General features: G+C 43.4%; 1 protein-coding gene across 6 annotated transcripts in view; it reads left to right on the forward strand.

Annotated features, from left to right (window-relative positions):
- The window catches only part of Oscar (osteoclast associated Ig-like receptor), a 54,151-nt gene extending 37,482 nt beyond the window's left edge, over positions 1-16,669 (forward strand). For 4 of the 6 annotated variants that reach the window (XR_009585514.1, XR_009585517.1, XR_009585516.1 and 1 more), the window contains exons 6-11: positions 4,893-5,183; positions 6,036-6,332; positions 8,595-8,733; positions 10,544-11,953; positions 12,996-13,114; positions 16,079-16,669. Coding sequence is in view for 1 of the 6 variants with exons in the window: in XM_060367194.1 (XP_060223177.1) it covers positions 4,893-5,183; positions 6,036-6,332; positions 8,595-8,733; positions 16,079-16,103 (752 nt within the window). In the remaining 5 variants the exon portion in view is untranslated. The remainder of the gene's footprint in view (positions 1-4,892; positions 5,184-6,035; positions 6,333-8,594; positions 8,734-10,543; positions 11,954-12,995; positions 13,115-16,078) is intronic. The other 2 variants (XR_009585515.1, XM_060367194.1) reach the window with 2 other exon arrangements.
- The last annotated feature ends 4,008 nt before the right edge of the window (positions 16,670-20,677 follow it).

The following is a 20,677-nucleotide window of genomic DNA, read 5'->3' on the forward strand; positions in this document are numbered from 1 at the left end:
ACTTCTGCCTCCTGAGTGCTGAGATTGAAGCCATGAGTCACTAAGCTCAACTGAATCATTGCAACCTATTTTTTTTTAACATTTGTTTATTTATTTATTTTGGACATACATGTGCATATGTGTGTGGGCATGTGCATACCATAGCATGCATGTGGAGTTCAAAAGACAGTTGAGAAAGGCAGTTGTCTCCTTCTACTGTAGTACAGATTGTACACATCAGTCCATCATCATACACTTGGTGGCAAGTGCCTTTGCTTGATACATCTCACAAGCCTGATCTTACATTTTCTTGTTGGATTGTTCCTTTTGCTAATACATGGTTATCTTTGTATCCTTTAAATAACTATATTTTTTGAGACAGGGTTTTACTATGTAGCTCTCCCTGGCCTGGAGAGAGCTTACTATACAGTCCATGTTGGCTTTGAACTCACAGAGATGTGCCTGCCTTTGCCTTCCAAACGCTTAGATTAAAGGTGTGTTCCATTATGCCTAAATCCTATAATTAATTTTGACTTGAACTTTACTTTGTTAGATATAAGTATAGCTATTCTGTTGGCTTGTGGGTATTTACTTGGCATATAATTTTCCATCTTTTCATTTTCAGTGTTTGTGTGTGTTTACAAGGGAAGGGGTATTTCTTCACAGAGAGGACACAGTTGACTCTTGCTTTTAAAATTCTATCGTCCTGGTTGTCATTTAAATAGAGAAGAAACGTTTAGGGCAATTCTTTACTTTTTTTTAATTTTATCTAATTTTATTTATTTATTTCGAATTTCAAGATAGGTTTTTCTCTGTGTGGCCCTGCCTGTCCTGGAACTCTTTTTGTAGAGCAAGCTGGGCTCAAACTCACAGAGATTTGTTTGCCTCTGCCTGAAATTAAAGTGCTAGGATTAAAGGTATGCATTTCGGCTCTCTCTCTCTCCCCCTCTCTCTTTCTCTCTCATTCTCAGACTTGTTTTTTGTTGCTTGTTTGTTAGTTTTGTTTGTTTTTAAAGACAGGGTTTCTCTTTGTAGACCTGGCTGTCCTGGAACTTGCTCTGTAGACCAGGCTGGCCTCAAACTCACAGAGATACATTTGCCTCTGCCTGAAATTAGAGCACTGGGATTAAAGGTGTGCACCTCGGCTCTCTCTCTCTCTCTGTGGGTCTATAAGACTTGTTTTCATTGTTTGTTTTGTTTGCTTTTAAAGACAGTGTTTCTCTGTGTAGCCTTGGTTGTCCTGGAACTGGCCACAAACTCAGAGTTCGCATGCCTCTACCTTCTTAGTGCTGGCACACACCAGCACTAACTGTGTGCCTCTGTGTGGGTATGTGCACATGAATGCAGGTCCTGCAGAGGCCAGCAGAGGGCATGGGATCTCCTGAGTCTAGACGTACAGGCAGGTGTAAGCCTCCCTTGTGAGTGCTGGGAACTGAGCTCTGGTCCTTTGCAGAGCCTCCCTCCAGCTCTTAGGGCAGTTGATGAGAGAAATCTCCCAGTTTCTATAATTATTCTGATTGTTTTTCTGGTTGACATAAATCACATTTATTCTTTGTCCACTATTCATGTATTGATTTGCTGAGTTGAAAAAGGTCAGGTCTTTCCTACTTCTTGATTAAATCTGTATGTAGTAATCTTTATTAGAAGTTATTCGATTTCAGGAATTGAAATATACCATTCCATGCTTCCATGGTTTAGGGTCTGTTGAGAGGTCTGGTGGGGTTTTTTTTCTTCTGTTTTTTTATTTCATATTTTTTTTCCCTCTTTCAATTTTAATATCATTTCTTCACTCTGCTGTCTTAGCATTTTAACTATAATTTGCCATGGAGAGGCTTTCTTTTTTTTTTTTTTTGGTATGTCTCTTTATAACCTGGTATGGTTTTTGTTTGTTTGTTGTTGTGGCTTTTTGGTTGTTGTTTCTTGAGACAAGGTTTCTCAGTGTAATCTTGGCTGTCCTGGACTGACTCTGTGGACCAGGCTGGTCCACAGATATCGGCCTGCTTCTGCCTCTGGAGTGCTGGGATTAAAGTCATGTGCCACCATCCCCCCTACATAACTTGGTATTTGGCTGTCCATTTTCTTCTCTAGATTTAAAAATATTTTACTACCATTCCACTGAATAGGTCTTCTATGTATTTAGTTTGTGTCTCAACCCCCTCTCCTGTTCCACAGATCCTAACATTTGATCTGTCTGCTGATCGCAGGTATGTGTGTGTGTTATCATTCTTTCCAGTCATCCTGAGGTGTTGGGGTCTGCTTCTCACCACAGGGTAAGGCCAATGACCACTGTATCATTCAAAGTTCAAGCCTTCTGCTACCTCAGCTTTTCAACATGTCTGCAGCTGGCCTCCCCATCACTACAGCTGTCTTCCACACAGAAACTGAATCAGAGTGTACTCAGTTTTCCAGACTGGAATCATTCCCTGTTTTCAGGCTCTGCAGAGTATCTCAATCAGAAAGCCCCATCTCAGAACAGTGCCTGGGTGTGATCTAGCAAGGTATGGAAAAGGTATAGGAAGCAAAGTGCTGTGAGGGCCGCCTAGACATCATGGATATCTGGACCAAAATGGCTGACACTGGATATCCAGGGCCAAGAGCAACAACAACAACAAAATGGCTGACACTGGATATCCAGGGCCAAGAGTCAACAACAACAACAAAATGGCTGACACTGAATGTCCAGAAAACCCAAAAGTAAACAAGTGATGCAATCTCTTATATAACTGTGACAGGATGCCACTTCTGTGTGGTTCTGTATAAATATGACCTTGAGGTCAGAGGCAAGAGCCGTTACCTTTGCAAAATTGCTTTTCTCTGTCTCTGTCTCTGTGTGTATGTGCACACATACACACACACACACACACACACACACACACACAAGTGCCTGTAGGCCTGTGTGCTTGCCTTTGTGTGGTTTTTGTGTGCTTGTCTGTGTGTACCTCTGCCTGCCTATGTGTGTTGGTGTGTACCTGGATACCTGTGATCTGTGTGCTGGTGAATAAACATAGTATATCTGCCCACAATTCTCTTTAACCTTTAGGTCGCCTGTGACCCTCCTGTATTCTTGACTTCAGAGTTTGAACCTCACAGATAGGAAAACAAATTCATTCCTAATGCTGACTTGTCCCATAGGATCAATTGTCATTCTACATTGCCCACAGGGCTTAAATTTGTAAAATTTGTAGTTTTAGCCTGTGGATAGGACAACCTATGTTTTGTTTTAACCAAGGCTTACTTTGTGAATGAGTCTTTGGCTTTTCTTCATCTGAAGAGGAGCCAAGCAGATTGTCTCCACTTTCACACTTAACTTTCTGTTTCTGTAGGGGTTTTCACATGTCCTATTATTTTTTAAATTGTTTTTATACTTTAGAATTTCATGCATATACACAATGAAAATGTGTGATTATACCCAGCCCTCATCTTCCTCTTCCATGTCTTTAATTTGTGTGTGTGTGTGTGTGTGTGTGTGTGTGTGTGTGTGTGTATGTCCATGAAGGTCAGAAGGGGCATCAGATCCCATGGAGTTGGAATTACGGGTGGTTATAAGGTATCTAACATGGTTGCTGGGAATCAAACTCAGGTTCACTGCAGCATGGGAAACCTTCAAGTGGTCATGCACCCTCAAAAAAAGAGTGGCTCCTTCTACTACTGGCCACAACCAACCTCCACTAGTTGCTCAGTAAGGGAAGATCTTCTACCCATCTATGCTTAGATTTTGGTAGGCTTGATCTTGTTCAGGTCTGGTTCAGGTAGCCATAGCTGTTGCAAATTCAGAGTTAATTAGTTCTGTCATGTCCAGAAGACAGCATTTCACAGCACTCCTTCCCATCCTTATCTCTCACACTCTTTCTGCTTCTTCTATGATGGTCCCTGAGCTTTGGTGATAGTCGGGGTGGTGGTGATATAGATCTCCCCTTTAGGCTGAGCATTTGGTCTCTTACTCCCAGCACTCTTATCAGTTCTGCATCTCTCCACTGACTGCGGCCCACTGCAATTGCATGCCTGGTGCATGTAGAGGCCAAAGGGGTGCCACATCCCCTGGAACTGGAATTACAGCTGGTTGTTAGCCACCTGGATCTTCTGGAAGAGCAGCTGGTGTTCTTAACTCCTGAGTCCATCTTTTATGGTTTCTAATGCTCTTTCTCTTTCTCTTTTTGGGTTAGAGGTGATTCTTTGATACCTGGCTCTTTCTATTTTGTGTGTCACTCACCCAGTCATTCATTCATACCTTGGAAATATCTGTCCTAATTCATGTCACCTAAAGCACCAGCCGGCCATTACTATGAGGGTTACCCTGTTCCAAGAGACTTTCAGAGACTCCCAGGTATATGGAAGGCATTTCTGCCATCAGGAAGAAGCCAGACTCATACCCAGGCTATAGGAGTTCCCCAGTGTCCTGCATAGCTTCTGTCTATCCCTGGAGTGGAGGTTAGAACCCAGACCCTGATCTAACAGCAGTGGTGAAAATAAGTAAAATTTGGGGATAGAATGAATGTGAGAATAGAGGGATTTGTGGGATTTTAGGAAACCAAGAAGCACTAAAGTTAGGAGGGAAGGCAGAGAGGTAGCTGAGGAGAGTCTCAGGAAACAAAGGAGGTGCTAAGTTGGCCTGAAGCCAGAGTCCAGCCCTGGGAACATGCACACTCTTAATGTGTGAACTCAGCCAGAGCCTTTGGCATCCTCTTCAGAACCAAGGATGGTAATGAGAGGTGGCTCTCAGCATCCGCTTGTACCTCATTCATGACTGTTTTGCAGATGTTGGCCAAATGTTGGCCAAACAGACACAAGGAGCGATGGTAAGTGACTCAACCATGCCCACTCTGAGCTTGCATCCCAAATGTTCTGTTTCCTTCTTGGGCTTCCTGGGAGAAGGTGGATGTGTCAGATTCAGACTGATTTTTGTTTCCTTCCAGATTTGCTTCCCAAACCTAGCCTCAGTGCTTGGCCCAGCTCAGTGGCACCAGAGAACAGCAGTGTGACTCTGAGATGTGTGAGTCCCAGGTCGGGCATACAACTTGTTCTCAGAAAGGGAGGTGTTATTTTGGATTCCAGGCTGCCACATCATCTAACAGAGAGGACTGCTGAGTTCCGTCTGAATAACCTGCAGCAGGGGGATGCTGGATATTATACCTGTGTGTACTATATAAAGGAGTCCCCCAGTAAAATCTCATCTTCCAGTGATGTCCTCTTACTGTTGGTCACAGGTAAGGAGAGGCTACCTTAGAACAGCATATGGTGATTTTCAGAAAAGGATGAGTGAGCATGGACCTAAGGGAATGCAGGCAGGGACAAAAGGGCATGGTCTAGGGCTGGTAAGATGGCTCAGAAGACAGAGCTTCAGCTGCCAACCCAAGTTTGGTATCAGGGGCCCAACACGGTGGAAGAAGAGACACCCACAAGTTCTACTCAGACCTTCACATTCCCGCCGTGGCGTGCTGCCCACCCTCATACATAAAGAAGAGCGCAATTTCAAAAGATGTGGGGAGGACAGGAGGCGATGAGGGCAACATTGAACACCCCAGCTTTCCTCAGATCTGTAGGAGTGGGGGGGAAGCTCTTTTCTGTACTGGTGCTTCACAAGAATGGCAACAAGTAAGTCAAGGAGGGAAAGGACTTACAGGGCCCTACTGTTATGACTAAACTATTGGCTGTGGGTAGACTCTGTGTGAGAGGGACCACTGTCTTTAGCTGTGGTGCTGAGCCCACCGTGTCCAACAGACAGCTCCAAAGCAACCGTCACTCAGATGGCCCTGTTTCAGTAGATCCCCAAACAAAACGAATGGAAATAAACACAAGAGATATTTGTGGGGCTGTTAGTGTGGGCATTAGGGGGGATGTGTAAAAACGGTCAGTATGTACCATGTACATGTGCAAAACTGTCTAAAGCCAAACTTAATATATATATATATATATATATATATATATATATATATATATGTTTGTTGAGAGTCAGGATAGACTGTGGGAAAGATTAAACATTATCAGGACCCTTGCAAAACAAGAACAAATATAGGACATCAGGCGTCCCTTCCCCTCGGAACTTGTTTCTCTTACAGGATACTCGTCTAAGCCTTCCATTCAAGTCCACCCCTCAGGCCAGATGACCACAGGAGGAAAGGTGAACCTGCAGTGTGAGAGGCCACACAACTTGACAGAGTATAAAATGTTTGCTCTGCTAAAGGAGGGCAGGCCATCACTCCTACAGCTTCTGAGTTCAGAGAACAACAAGGTGGAATTCACCCTTCAGAATGTGACGGTCGGTGATGCAGGAAGGTACAGCTGTGTGTACTTTCAGGCAGAAGCCCCCTTCAGGGCCTCACATCCAAGTGATCGTCTTGCTATATTAGTGGCAAGTAAGGATTTTATGATGGCAGTTTTTTCCCCTAATAAGATATAGTTTATTCTATAATTTTATTGATTCATCACTGTACGAATTTCTTTCTTTCTTGAAAAAGATATATTTTTGAAAATGATGTGTATGTGTGTGTGTGTGTGTGTGTGTGTGCTCATGAGTATGAGTGTGGGTACATGCACATGAGTGCAGGGCACACAGGAGGCAGAAGAAGGCACTGGATCCCCTGGAGCTAGAGTTAGTGATGATTGTGAATTGCCTGATATAGGTGCTGGGAACTGAAATCAGATCTTTGCCAATGCCTATACATTTAACTGTTTTCCTATAACATTTTAAATTTCAGTTCTTATATTAAGGTCTTTGATTCATTTGGTGTTGCTTTTGTGCAAGGTGAGATATAGGGATCTAGTTTCCTTCTGTGTGTGGGAATTCAGGTTTCCCAGCACTTGCTGAAGGGGCTATCTTTCCTTTTATGTGAATTTTTGGCATCTCTGTCAAAAATTGTCTGCAGCTGGGTGAGCTTATATCTGGGTTGTCTGTTGGGTTCCTTTGGTACATGTGTCTGTTTTGTGCTATTGCCATACTGCAATAGCCCATTCTTGAGTGAAGCTGAGACTCCCAGGGGCTCAGATGCCAAGTGACGTTATTCTATGCTCAAGGCCCACAGACCTCTGCACTGTGAGGGGAGATGCTGATCTGCCACAGATTTCTGCGTTCTATGAATTTCCTTTGGTCTATGTTTTGCTTGTAAAACTAATTCCTAAAGTTTCAAAGGAGATGGGGGAAAGGAAGTAAAAGAAGGTTATAAATGAGATAAAGACAAAATAAATAAAGGAAAGAGCTAAGGCAGTGTGGTGACTTGGATAGGAATGGTCCCCATTAGGCTCATACATTCCGTGGTCTCCAGTTGATGGAACCGTTTGGGAAGGATCAAGAGGTGTGTCTTTGTTGGAGAAGGTATGTCACTGGAGGGGTACTCTGAAGTTTCAAAAGCCCATGCCATTCCCGGTCAGCTCTCTGTCTCAGGCTTGTGTGTGCTCTTAGCCACTGCTCCAGCACCATGCCTGCCTGTTGCAATGCTCCCCACTATGGTGGTCATGAGCTGTAACCCTCCCATACTGTAAACCCAGAATTAAATGCTTTCTTTTATGAATTGTCTTAATCATGGTTTCTTATTACAACAACAGAAACCCTAATCAAGGGGCTGGAGAGCTGGCTCAGAGGTTAAGAGCACTAACTGTTCTTCCAAAGGTCCTGAGTTCAGTTCCAAGCAACCACATGATCTATAGTGAGATCTGGTGCCCTCTTCTTGCCAGCAGGCACAAACACAAGCAGAATAGTGTATAAATAATAACTAAATAAATCTCAAAAACAAGAAAAGAAAAAAAAAAGAATTTTTAATAAAAAAGAAAAAGAGAAAGAAAGAAACCCTAATCAAGTCAGGCAGAATCCCAGTTGGCCTGACTGTCAACTTGTCTCAGCTTGGAGTCGTCCATAAGAAATAAGAGGCCTCCGCAGGGCAATTTCCTAGGTCAGGCTGGTTTGACTGTGAGGGGTTGTCCTGCTTAGTGACGGATGTAGGAAGGCCAGCTCACTTTGGGTGACACCATTCCTCAGGCAGGTGATCCTGAAATGTATGAAAGAGCAGCTAAGCATGAGGCAGAGTGAGCCAGAGAGCGAGCTGGAATGCAACTTCTTTTTTCTTTTTAAAGAGTTATGTGTATGAGGCTTTTATTTGTATATATGTCTGTGTATCACATTGGTGCTAGGAGCCCAAGGAGGTGAGAAGAGGGTGAGGCCCTGGAACTGGAGTTATGGATGGTTGTGAGTTGCATGTGGTGGCTGAGAACTGAACCCAGGCCTTCCAGAAGAGCAGCCAATGCTCTTAACCACTGAGCCATCTCTCCAGCCTTTCTCCATGGTTTCTAGTTTTAGCTCCTGCCCTGGCTTCCCTATGACCATGGGTTGTAACTTGCACAATGAGATAAATTCTTTTCTCCCCCAGGCAGCTTTTGGTCAGAATGTTTCTATAATGGCAACAGAAAACAAACCAGAGCAGACAGAAAGAATACACAGAAAATAAGGTTTCTTAAAAAAATCCACATTTCAACTGTCATAAAACCCTATGTTTTGTGTTCAGGGGTTAAAACTGCAAAGAATGGACAGATGCCCATTGGCCAATGTCCAAGTCAGATGTGGGTGATTCTGACTTTGGGGAGGAAGGATGCTCCTTCCAAACAGTGCTGATCATATTCTCTTTCAGTTTCCCCAAGTGACATATCAGAATACTATACCAAGACTAATATCATCCGGCTGGGAATGTCTGCCATATTTGTGGTCTTTATGGTAATTTTCCTGGCTGAAGCCTGGAACAGCCAGAAGCCACCACCAAACAGACCCAGGTAAAATAACCAAGATTTTCTCTATTTCACGAACTGTTGGGTAGTTATGAGGTTTGTTTGGTTTTTGTTTGTTTGTTTGTTTGTTTTTGCCACCAAATTAATGGAGTTACAACTGAGAAATAAAAAATGGTCAGGTGTGATGGTGCACATCTTTAATCCAAGCTGTCAGGAGGCAGAGGCAGGTGAATCTCTATGAATTCTAGGCTAGCCTGGTCTGCATAGTGAGTTCTAGACCAGTTAAGGCTACATTGTAGGGCTGGAAAGACGGCTCAGTGGTTAAGAGCACTGGTTGCTAGCCCTGAGTTCAATTCCCAGCACCCACATGGTGGCTCACAACCATCTACAGTGGGATCTGCTGCCCTCTTCTGTCTGATGCTTTCTTCTGTCGTGCTGGCATACATGCAAATAGAATGCTTAAATACATAAATAAATCTCTTTTTAAAAAGGGCTACATTGTAGGCCCTTGTTTAAAAAACAAACAGAAGACAAAACAATGTAAAAAAGAAAAACAAATTTTGCTATCTTTAATTTTTGTTAATTATACATGAATCAACATGAGAAAAAGAATTAAATAATTAAATGTATATTAAGTAGTTACACTAATAATTAAATGATTACCACAAAGCAGCTATGAACCTACTTAAGAAAAATTTACTTTTATAGAAAATTCCCATAGTACATTACTGTCATCACACCGTGGTTTTGATCATCATGGGAGTTATCTAAACATCAGGCTTTACTGTGCAGACTTCTCATGGTTTTCCACATGGGCACTAATATCATTTTATGTAGAGTATATTTTTTTTACCATGTTGTGTTATCCTGTTTACTTTATGCATAGATATATTTACCATATCTAGATTACTAAGCAGTACAATGTTCTTTCTCATTAAATATCAGTGAGGCCTCAAATTTGGGAAATATAAAATTACCCATGGGGCTGGATAGATGGCTTACTGGTTAAGAGCACTCTCTGCTCTACAAGAGGTCCTGAGTTCAATTCCCAGCAACCACATGGTGGCCCACAACCATCTGTACTGGAGTCTAATGCTCTCTTCTGGCCTGCAGACAGTGCACTCGCATATAGGAAATAAGAATAACAACAGCAGCAATAGCAAAAGTGTGTCCTGCTCTTGCACCACCTGAGTGCAGTTCCCAGCGTCCACAAAGGGTAGCTCACAACTGCCTCTACGTCCAGGCCCAAGGGGGTCTAACGGCCTCCTGTCCTCTGCTGGCTCCACCCCAGGATGCACATGTCTACTCCCCCCAACACAACTTTTTAAAAGCCTGTTTTTTATTTTGTTTTTTTTTTTTAAAGTACCTCTGTACCTTCCAAATATCTCAAGATGGAGAGGAGAGGAAGTGGGTGTGGCGACCTCAGAGTAGAACCTATATTTGGAGGCCCCACAAAATTAATATTTTTCAAGCAGTTGACATGGCTTCGTGGATAAAAGCACTTGTTGCCAGACCTGACACCTGAGTTTGGTCCCTAGGATCCCCTCCCCTGTGTCACTCTCTCTGTCAGGGAGTTCAGCCCTCAGTACTTCCTGCCCCAGATACTGGCTGTGAGCTCCTTATTAAAACCAATCAGCAGACAGACAAAATCTGATATGCCTCTTAGGCTGCCGTTGGGCAGGTGAGGAAACCCGGTGGTGGGCCATAGAAATGACACAACACCAAAATCCTGCCAGCACTTAGCTCTCTGCGTGTAGAGAATTAACAATTGAAAATAGAATAAACTTACACTATTTAAGGCAGGTCACCCTAACAGTTTCTCCACTAAATTCAGCCTAACCTTCTTTACCCACAGGCCCTACGGCACCCCAGGGCAGCCATGAATCCTTGGTCAAGGAGAACAAACAGCTCTTCATTTTTCTATGGAGCCTGCACTGCCCACTCTTTTAGAGCTATCCAGGGATGGGATAACAGCTCCATCTCTTCATTCCTTCAATGCCACAGAGGACAGAACTGGGCATGGATACTTATTGGATACTTCACTGTTTTACACTTACTACACTGAAAACCACAATCGTATTTTTCTGTACAGACAGGGCATGTTGGCTAGAACATAAACCAAAGCCTTTGTACTATGGATCTGTTTCTGTGTTCACAATTGTGTTAGTGTGATCCAGAAGGCTTTATTTTATAATTCCTTTAGAATGCATTTTGTTTGCCTTCTCAGGTATGCTTGGCTCTGTGTTTGTAGTATGCAAATTATGTACTTTTACATCGCATAGATTACATGTGTCGAATATACAACTAATTGTAATGCTTTTGATAAATTATTGGGTCGATGCTTTGTTAATTTTGTGTGTGCTCACATGTGTGTGTTTGTGATGTATGTGTGCATGTGGAAGCCAGTATCACCTGTCTTTCCTTTATTACTCCCCACTATGTTTTAACAGATTTATTTATTTGTGAGTGTGTGTGTCTTATGTGCAGCCAGAAGAGGGCATCAGATCCCCTTGAGCTGGAGTTCTGTAACTTTTCTGTAACTCTGCCATATCCCTAGTACAGCTTTTTTAGTTATATTTTACTTACCTTTCTTACTTTTAGTTGTAAGAATATAAAGATTGTCTTTTTAAAAAAATAATTTATTTATTTTTATTTTTATGTGTGTTGGTGCTTTGCCCATGTGTACTTGTGTCCGTCTGAGTGAGGGTGACAGATCTTGGGGTCACAGATGGTTTTGAGCTCCCATGTGGGTGCTGGGATTAGAACCTGAGTCCTCTAGAAGAGCAGCTGATGCTCCTAACCGCTGAGCCCTCTCAGCCCAAAGGTTGTCTTTTTTATGATGTCTTTTTAATGCTAAAGAATTTGAACTTCCATGGATCCTCTGAAGAGCAGCAAGTGCTCTTAACCACTAAACCATCTCTCTCTCTCTTCATCCCTCCATCCTGTTTTTTTGAGGCAAGGTCTCTCACTGAATCTGGGGCTAATGATTTGCCTCGACTTGTGGACAAGAAGCCCCACAGATTCTCCTGTCTCCTCTGCCCAGCAGGGAGTTACAGGGACATGATGGTACATCTAACTTATGTGGGTGCTGGAGATAAGAAGTCAGGTCCTCCCCGCCGTCAAACCTTAGTTGGAGAGACAACCCTTGGAGGTCTCCATCATGTCGCTCTCCTTGAAGCTTCAGGAACTCAGTGGAAGAGGGAGAGGAAAGATTGTGGGAGCCAGAGGGTTCCAGGACAGCAAGAAAACACAACCTGCAGAATCAGTGAGTAGGGCTCATAGGGACTCACCGAGCCTGAAGCAGCAACTGTGGAGCCTGCACGGGTCTGTGCTGGGTCCTCTGTGCATGTGTTATTGTTGTGGGCTTGCTGTCTGGGGTAGACTCCTGACAGTGGGAGTGGGGTGTCTGTGTCTTTTGCCTGCTCTTGGGACCCCTTTCCTCCCACTGGGTTGCCTCGCCCAGCCTTAATGTGAGGGTTTGTACCTACTTTTATTGTATCTTGTTCTATGTTCAGTTGATGTCCTTGGCACGCCTGCTTTTTTCTGGGGGAAGAGATGGATGGGATGGGTCTGGGGGAAAGTGACAAAGCCTAGCCTTGACACACAGGGTTAATCTTAGGATGACAGAAGCCAAAAAGCTGGTAGCTCCTCAGCTCCTCAGCTCCTCAGGCTAGAAACTGTTAGCTCCTTCCTTCCTCCCTTCCCCCCTCCCTCCCTTCCCCCCTCCCTCCCTCCCTCCCTCCCTCCCTCCCTCCCTCCCTCCCTCCCTCCCTCCCTCTCTCTCTCTCTCTCTCTCTCTCTCTTTCTTTCTTTCTTTCTTTCTTTCTTTCTTTCTTCTCTATGCTTTAACTCTTAAGCTACCAGGTTGATCTATCTAGCTATTTGGGGGCCTGGGAAACAGACTGCTTTCTCTGGCTAATGCCTCCTGCTGGGCTGGGCACTGGGCAGGCTGGCTATAAAGGCTTAAGCTAAAGGAAAAATTCTTGACTTTTCAAAGAAGCAACAGCCAGCTCGCTCAGGAACTTATTAACCCTCTGTGAGCCAGTGGGAAAGAGTAAGGAAAAAGAAGACTCTCATTCATTCACATATAGACATTCATTTGGCAAATAAGACAAGGAGGTACCCAATCACACATGCACGTTCATGCAGACATACAGATATAAATACATATATACATACCTATTCACATATGAGCATATATACACATACACAGATAATCAGACAGAGGGACACATATTTACATATATACAACTTATGGATGAAGCAAATTCCAGTGGGCTTTAATGCTCTTTATTTTATGTCCATAGCTTAAATACGTCTAAGACAAAGTCCTCTATGTCTGAAGAATTAGCTCACAGTCATGAAGCAGCAGATAAAATTGTTACAGCAGGCTTCCTACATATTTTTGCATTCCTATATGTTTAGGGTAAGTTTAAAATGATAGTTCTTCACATCATAAGTTAACAATGTATAAAGAGTTACAATGGCCAGGAGCCAGGGTAGGGATGGAAGTGGGGGTGGGGTGGGGGCCATGCCTGTAATCCCAGTGCTCAGGCAGAGTCAGGGCAGATCTCTGTGAGCTTGAGGCCAGCCTGGTCTACAAAGTGAGTCCAAGACAGCCAAGTCTACACAGAGAAACCTTGTCTGGGTGTGTGTGTGTGTAAAAAGCTACAATGAAACAATTTATATATTCTGCCATCAAGGTTTGTATTTAATTAGACATTCCTTAGCTGTCTATTATTTCTGGGTTTGTTGAGAGTTCAAATAATAATTTAAATAATAATAAAATAATAATATTATTATTATCCTTATGGTACATCTCAGGACTCATGGTGCCAACTCTGACTTAACCTGGACTTAACCCAGGGTGAATCCTTTATCTTAAACCATAAGTCTGTCCCTCTCTCTAGTGAGATTTATGTACTTGACATCCAGAGGTTCATAGAGGTTTTTATTGCAGCTTCCTTGTGCTGCAAATGGAAGCCTGGAATTACTCGAATCAAATAAGAAGCCCTATAACATCGTATCAGGAATTATGAAATCATCAATTCTGACCAGAACTAGTACATGGAAGTACATCTTCAATTTGACGGGCAGGAAATCTGCCCAACAAGTGAAACAAATACACAGAGCATAGGCAGTGAGGATTTTTCCATCACATCCGACATGAGACAAGCATGGGGAAGTGTAGTAGCATGAAGCAATCTTAAGACAAAAGCCTTGAGGGACTATGTCCATCTCCGGGAAAATCCAACATAGCCATGCTAACTGGTGGGGCATCTCCAGAAAGGTTTACTCACTTTTTATAATTCTCCCTGTGTGGTTCCCGACAGGAGGGGAGAGGTGGCAGGGAACTGGGAGGAATGGAGGCAGGAGAAGCTGTGCTCTGGATGTAGTCTATGACAGAATAATGAAATATTAATAATAAACAATACTAATAATAATAATACAGTAAAAAACAACTCAGGTCCTCATTCTTGTACAGAAAACATTTTGCTGGCTCTGCCATATCCCTAGCCTGCCTTTTTTAGTTATTTTATTTACCTTTTTTACTTTGAATTGTAAGAATATAAAGATTGTCTTCTTTTTTTTTTTTATTTTGAGACAAGGTTTCTCTGTTTAACAGAGCTCTGGCTGTCTTGGACTTGCTTGTAGATCAGGCTGGCCTCGAACTCACAGATACCTACCTGCCTCTGACTCCCCGAATGCTGGGATTACAGGTGTTTGCCACCGTGCCTGGCTTTTGTGGTGTCTTTTTAATGCAAAAAAAAAAAAAAAAATTCGAACTTTGGTAAATACCAACCATCACCAACCATCAAAACTGTCTCTTCTTTAAAGGCTAAAACTTTTAGGGGTTGGTGACATGGCTAATCAGGTAAAGGCACTAAGCCCAGTGATTATAGTGTGATATCTGGAAAAAGATAATTGTCTCTTGCAGGTTGTTCTTTCTCCTCTGCACATCCCCATTACACATGTGCACGAACACACACACTAAATAAAAATGTGTAAAATAAGAATAAAACCCAACTTGTTTTTACTATCAGAAAAATTATTGCCTTAAACAGGATGGCTCTCAGTCTTACTTAGCAGAAAACTACATATAGGGGCTGGAGAGATAGCTCATGTGTTAGAGTATTGTTGCTCTTTCACAGAGCCCAGATTCAGTTTCCAGTACGCACATGCTGGCTCAGAAGCATCTACACCTCTAGTTCCAGGAGATCTAACAGGCTCTTTTGATATTCACAAGCACCCAGCATACACATGGTGTACAGATATGCATGTAGGCAAACACTTCCTGTTCATGCCAGAAGTGACAAGTGCCTGGGTCCTGTGCAGGTAGCCGCAGCTGCTGTGAGCTGATGAGCGAGCAGCATCCATGCCTCGTCCAGAAGGCAGCATGCCAGCCCTGCTTCTAGCCACACGTCTTACATCTTATCTGCCCCCTTGCCTGTGTCCCATTGTGATCTCCAGTTCTGGCACCACCACACATCAAGAATCCTCACAGTCAAATACTCCTCTCTGTCCAGTGGAGGAACCCCAGGCTTTAAGAGCCGATGAAGCCTGTGGAGTGACTTATGCTCAGCCTGTTGCCAGGGCTATGAGTGAGGTCCTTCCAGTAAGACCAGGCAACCTCATGGCACCTGTGTGTGCTTAGTTCCAAAGAAAGAGAAGAAGAGCTACAGCCGGGTCATCAGATGAGGAAACAGGGGTGGGCCAACGGCCACACTGGAGTTCCCTTTCTTGAAATCTCCAGTGAAGACTTCTTCTTTGTGAGAAAAAAAAAAAAAGTATTTATTTGCCTAGCTACTTTTAAAGAAAGATTCTTATTTTTATAGTTACATGTGTTGCACAAGACTATCCTATGAGCTGAACTGCCACTATCTTCCTGAGGTCAACAAAATAATCGTCACAGCTGGGTTTGGTTCCTGTGACTTTCCCACAGAAGCAGAGGAGGGAAGTGTCATAGCATGCTCACCTGAGTACCCAGCTACTCCTTCAAACTAGTTTTCTGCAATTCTGACTTAATTGCATGTGGCTTTAGTTAGGGGCGAGAAGTACAAGTTGGGAAGGACTCTTGATGGAGCACTGTGTATGCAGCCATCGGGGAGTTATCACCATGCTGGGTGAAGACCTCACAGGGTGGCTGCTTTGGGGTCACTCATGTTTGTGCCCACAACCCTTCACCCACTGCTCTGTAAGTAAGCTTAGCAAACTCATTGATTCCCCTAGGGAGTGGTTCTCAACCTTCCTAATGCTGCCCACCCTTTAATACAGTTCCTCATGCTGTGGTGACCCCAACCATAAAGTTATTTTCATTGCTACTTCCTAACTGTAATTTTGTGAGTATTATGAATCATGATGTAAATATCTGATATGTTGTGTCCCACAGGTTGAGAACTGCTGCCCTAGAATGAACTTTGGTGGAATTTGTACCTCAGTTTGTCACTGGGACCTGAAGAAGAGGGGGAGATGTTGTTGACATCTTTCCCAGAGAAGGAATCTTAGCAACAGTCTGTTCGTGACTGTGTATGGCTGCGTGCATGTGAGTGTCCATGTGCACAGATGACAGAAGAGGGCAGCAGATATCCTGGAGCTGGAGATACAGGTTGTGAGCCAGTCCACGTAGATGCTGGGAACTGGATGCATGTCCTCTCCAAGAGCCTGAGAGGTCTTGATGGCTGAGCAGTCCCTACAGCCTTAACTTTGAACATCTAATCCTCCTGCCTCCATCTCCCAAGTGCTGGGATCATTACCATGCTCATTTTATGAAATGCTGGGAATCAGACTCTGCTGCTTTTTCTATGCAAGCACTCTACCTACTGACCTACATTCACATCCTTTTTTTTTTTTTTTAAAGAGTAGTATCATTTACCAAGTAAAATGTACACTTAGGATGCATTTTAGGACATCATAGCTCTCTAGCTAGCTATGTGTGTCAGTTGGCTTTTTGTTTCTGTAATAAATATTCAAGATAAATCAACTTATAAAGAGAAAAGTTTCATTTTTTTGCTCATGGTTTCTGTCTGATTAGTTGTTTCTCTTCTCTCTGCAAGTCCCCTGTCCTCCCTCCCTCACTCTTCCTACATCTGATTCCCACCTGTAAGACCTGGGGTCTCACAGATCAGGAGTTCAAGATCGCACCCTTCAAGAAACTCCCACAGACCACGACTCAATGCAAAAGCAAGAGGTTTAATTTAACCATTGTGCAATGGGGCCACCCCTGCTGGTCAGCAAAGAGTGGCCCTGGGAGACAAAGGCCTTAGGTTTTTAAAAGAAAAAGTGCAGGAGATTTGAAGTTGCAGTCTTGGTAATTTAAGATTGTATGAGGAAGCTATAAAGTAAGATAACTGGTTAGTCTTAGGTGCTCAAGCTTGGCCAGTCCTGCCAAGTGTGGATGCAGCTGCAATTGAAGAGGGGGGTGGTTAGCTCATCCTTGAAGATTAGGGCTGCGACTCTTGGCTGGAGGTCAGGAGCTACTCAGAAGAAGAATTGGGGCCATCTGGGTTGGTTGCTAAGAAACATTATCTTGAAGACAAGGGTCTGGTTGTTCTTTTTGCTGAGTGAAGGTCATTGCTTGCTTGCTTTTTTTATATCTGTCCTCACAGATAGGGTCACATTTCTCCATTCTCTGGAGAGGTATAAGAGGCTTTAGCTTAACCTGAACCTAAAACTCAAAACTATAGGCTTTAGAACACAAACAGGTTACAAAGTTGGTTTAACCCTTTCACACCCTCATTTTCCTCCACATTCGCTCCCCTATCTCTTTCTCTCTCTTCAACCACTTCTGCTATTCTATTTTCCCTTAAGAATGAGATTCGATCATCCTCCCTTGGGCCCTCCTTTTTATCTTCTTTGGGTCTGTGGCTTGTAGTATGGGTATCCTGTACTATATGGCTAATCTCCGCTTATAAGTGAGTATATACTGTGTGTGTCTTTCTGGGTCTGGTTTATTTCACTCAGGATGATCTTTTCTAGTTTCATCTGATTGGGACCTCTGTTGAGACAGTTTATCATGGCAGAATTAGATGGTGAAGAAAAGCCAGTCTCCTTGTGGAGGAGGAAACAAAGAAGAAGAGGGGAGAGCTAGGATATTACCATCTTCTTTAAGGGCATACTCCAAGGTATTCAAGATCTTCTCGGTTTCATGTATGTATGTATGTATTCACCTTACATCCCAATCATAGCCCCATCCCTCTTCTCCTTCCACTTCCACCCTTCTTCCTCTTTCCCTTATACCCCTCTCCTACCCAACATTCCCCTTACCAACCCACCTGTGCCCATCAAGCCTCATCAGGACTGAGCTCATCCTCTTCCATGGTGGTCTGGCAAGGCAGCCCTGCCAGGGTAAAGTGATCGAAAAGCATGTAACAGAGCCCATGTCAAAGACAGCCCCTGCTCCCTTTACTATGAGACCCATATGCGACCAAGCTGCCCATTGAGTACATATGTGTAGGGGTCCTATATGCAATCCATGCATGGTACTTGGTTGGTGTTTCAGTCTCCTCAAGTTACCCCTGGGTCCAGTTTAGTTGGCTTTGTTGGTCTTCTTGTGGCACTCCTGTCCCTTCCGGGACCTTCTATCTTCCCCTAACTCTTTCACAAGGTTCCCTGCACTCTGCCTAAGGTTTAGCTGTGAGTCTCGGCATCTGTTTCAATCTGTTTCTGGGTGGAGCCTCTCAGAGGACAGCTATGCTAGGCTTCTGTCTGCAAGCATAGCAAAGTATCATCAATAGTGTCAGGGGTTGGCTCTCTCCTATGGGGTGGATAAAAAAGATGTGGTACATTCACAATGGATTACTACTTAGGTAGTAAAAACAAGGAAATCATGAAATTTGCAGGCAAATGGATGAAACTAGAAAAAATCATCCTGAGTGAAATAAACCAGACCCAGAAAGACACACACAGTATATACTCACTTATAAGCGAGATTAGCCATATAGTACAGGATAACCATACTACAAGCCACAGACCAAAAAAAGATAACAAGGAGGGCCCAAGGGAGGATGATCGAATCTCATTCTTAAGGGAAAATAGAATAGCAGAAGTGGTTGAAGAGAGAGAAAGAGATAGGGGAGCGAATGTGGAGGAAAATGAGGGTGGGAATCAGGTGTGGGATGAGTGGGGGAGAGAGGACAGGGGGCTTTCAGAGAGAAGAGAAAGCATGAAAAAAAGAGAAATGTGGGTGGGGGCATCCCTGAGACAAGCTGGAGACCTACAACACAGTAGATTCCTGGGAGGATATGGGGGTGAGTCTAGCTGAGACCATAGTCGCATGGAGACTGAATAGGCCATCCTCTGACCAGACAGGAATCCTAGTGGAGGGAGAGGAATACCAACCCACTCACAAAGACTGCAACTCAAAATTTACCCTGCCCTCAAGATGTGCAGGGATAAAAACAGAGCAGAGATTGAGGGAATGATCAACCAGTGCCTAGGCCTCACCTTTTAAAGGTGCCTGATCTCTTATGCTGGAAACAGACATTCCAGATCAATACTATGACTGTCTGACTATATGTCTATTAACTATCTATCTATCTATCCATCCATCTATCTGTCTAGTCTGTTTATCATCTACCATATATCTAATCTATCATCTATGCAACAATAATCATCTTCTCTCTATATATCTATTATCTATCATTTATACAATTTTCATTTTTTATGTGAGTGTATTTGTGTGCCAGTGCACACGCACTCACATGTGTGTGTATTTGTGTCTACATGAAGGCAAGAAGTCAGCCTCAGGTGCTCTCAACTATGTTCTCTTTATTTTTTGAGACAGGATCTCTTACTTGGCATTCAGTTTACTTATTTGGCTTTGCTAGATAGAGGCCCAGAGATCTTCCCTCTGCTCTTCTTATGCTAGGATTACAAGCATGCCACCTGCTCTTGACATTTTGTGTGTGTCCTAGGAGATCAAAGTCAGGTCCTCAGGCTTGTATGGCAAGCATTTTACCAATAAAATCATCTTCCAAACCTCTATCTGTCTGTCTCTCTGTCTATCCATCCATCTGTATTAGTCAGGGTTATCTAGAGTCAAAGAACTGTGGAATGAATCTGCGTATACATAAAGCGAATTTATTGGAATGACTTACAGGCTGTAGTCCAACTAATCCAACAATTGCCGCCTGTGAATGGAAACGCCAAGAATCTAGTAGTTGCTCAGTCCCACGAGGCTGTGTGTTTCAGCTGGTCTTGTGTATAAGCTGGAATCTGAAAGAAGTAGCCTTCAATGGATGTGATGGCAAGGTAAGTGCAAGCAGGTGAAGAACAATAAAACCCCTTCCTTCTTCCATTATCTCTTGAAGTTATTTTTTGTAAAATTTTGTTTGTTTCTCAGTTTCTCTCTTAATCCAGATAATTGAGACTCAATTATATTGTTTATCGATCTTTACAGCACAATCCTGAGCAGTTTTAAGCTGTTCTTCACTCTCTAAGCTAGTCTGGCTTCCTCCCAGTGTAAATCCCTAAGATACTCGCGGTTTATGGAATTCTCTACTCCCGCTCCTCCCTCCTGATGTTTCCTGGACCTCTGCCCATGTCTGAATTTTCTACCTCCTCCTCTAGCTCCTCCTGCCCTGGAAGGCAGGAAGTCCAGCCCTATTCTCCCCCTGATCAGGAATTTGCTGTAAGCTGTTTTATTGGCATTTCAGGGGACAATTGGGTAGCAGTGTTTACACAACATTGAGACAGGAGATTCTCAGAACAAGGACTGGAACCAGATCTGAGGGGTACAGAAATCAGATTTGAATTACACAATGACTTTATGCCTACAATTGTCCTTACATAAGCCTCCAGCAGAAGGTGTGGCCTAGATTAAGGATGTGTCTCAAGATCTGGATCAAGTGTGTGTGTGTGTGTGTGTGTGTGTGTGTGTGTGTGTGTATGTGTGTGATCCCATCTCAAGATCTGGATTAAACAGTGTGTGTCATCCCACCTCAAGATCTGGATCAAAAGCTTGTTGTCTTCCTGCCTCAAGATCCGGGTC

The sequence above is a fragment of the Meriones unguiculatus genome, chromosome 14, assembly GCF_030254825.1.
Source record: "Meriones unguiculatus strain TT.TT164.6M chromosome 14, Bangor_MerUng_6.1, whole genome shotgun sequence".
Classification (NCBI taxonomy): domain Eukaryota; kingdom Metazoa; phylum Chordata; class Mammalia; order Rodentia; family Muridae; genus Meriones; species Meriones unguiculatus.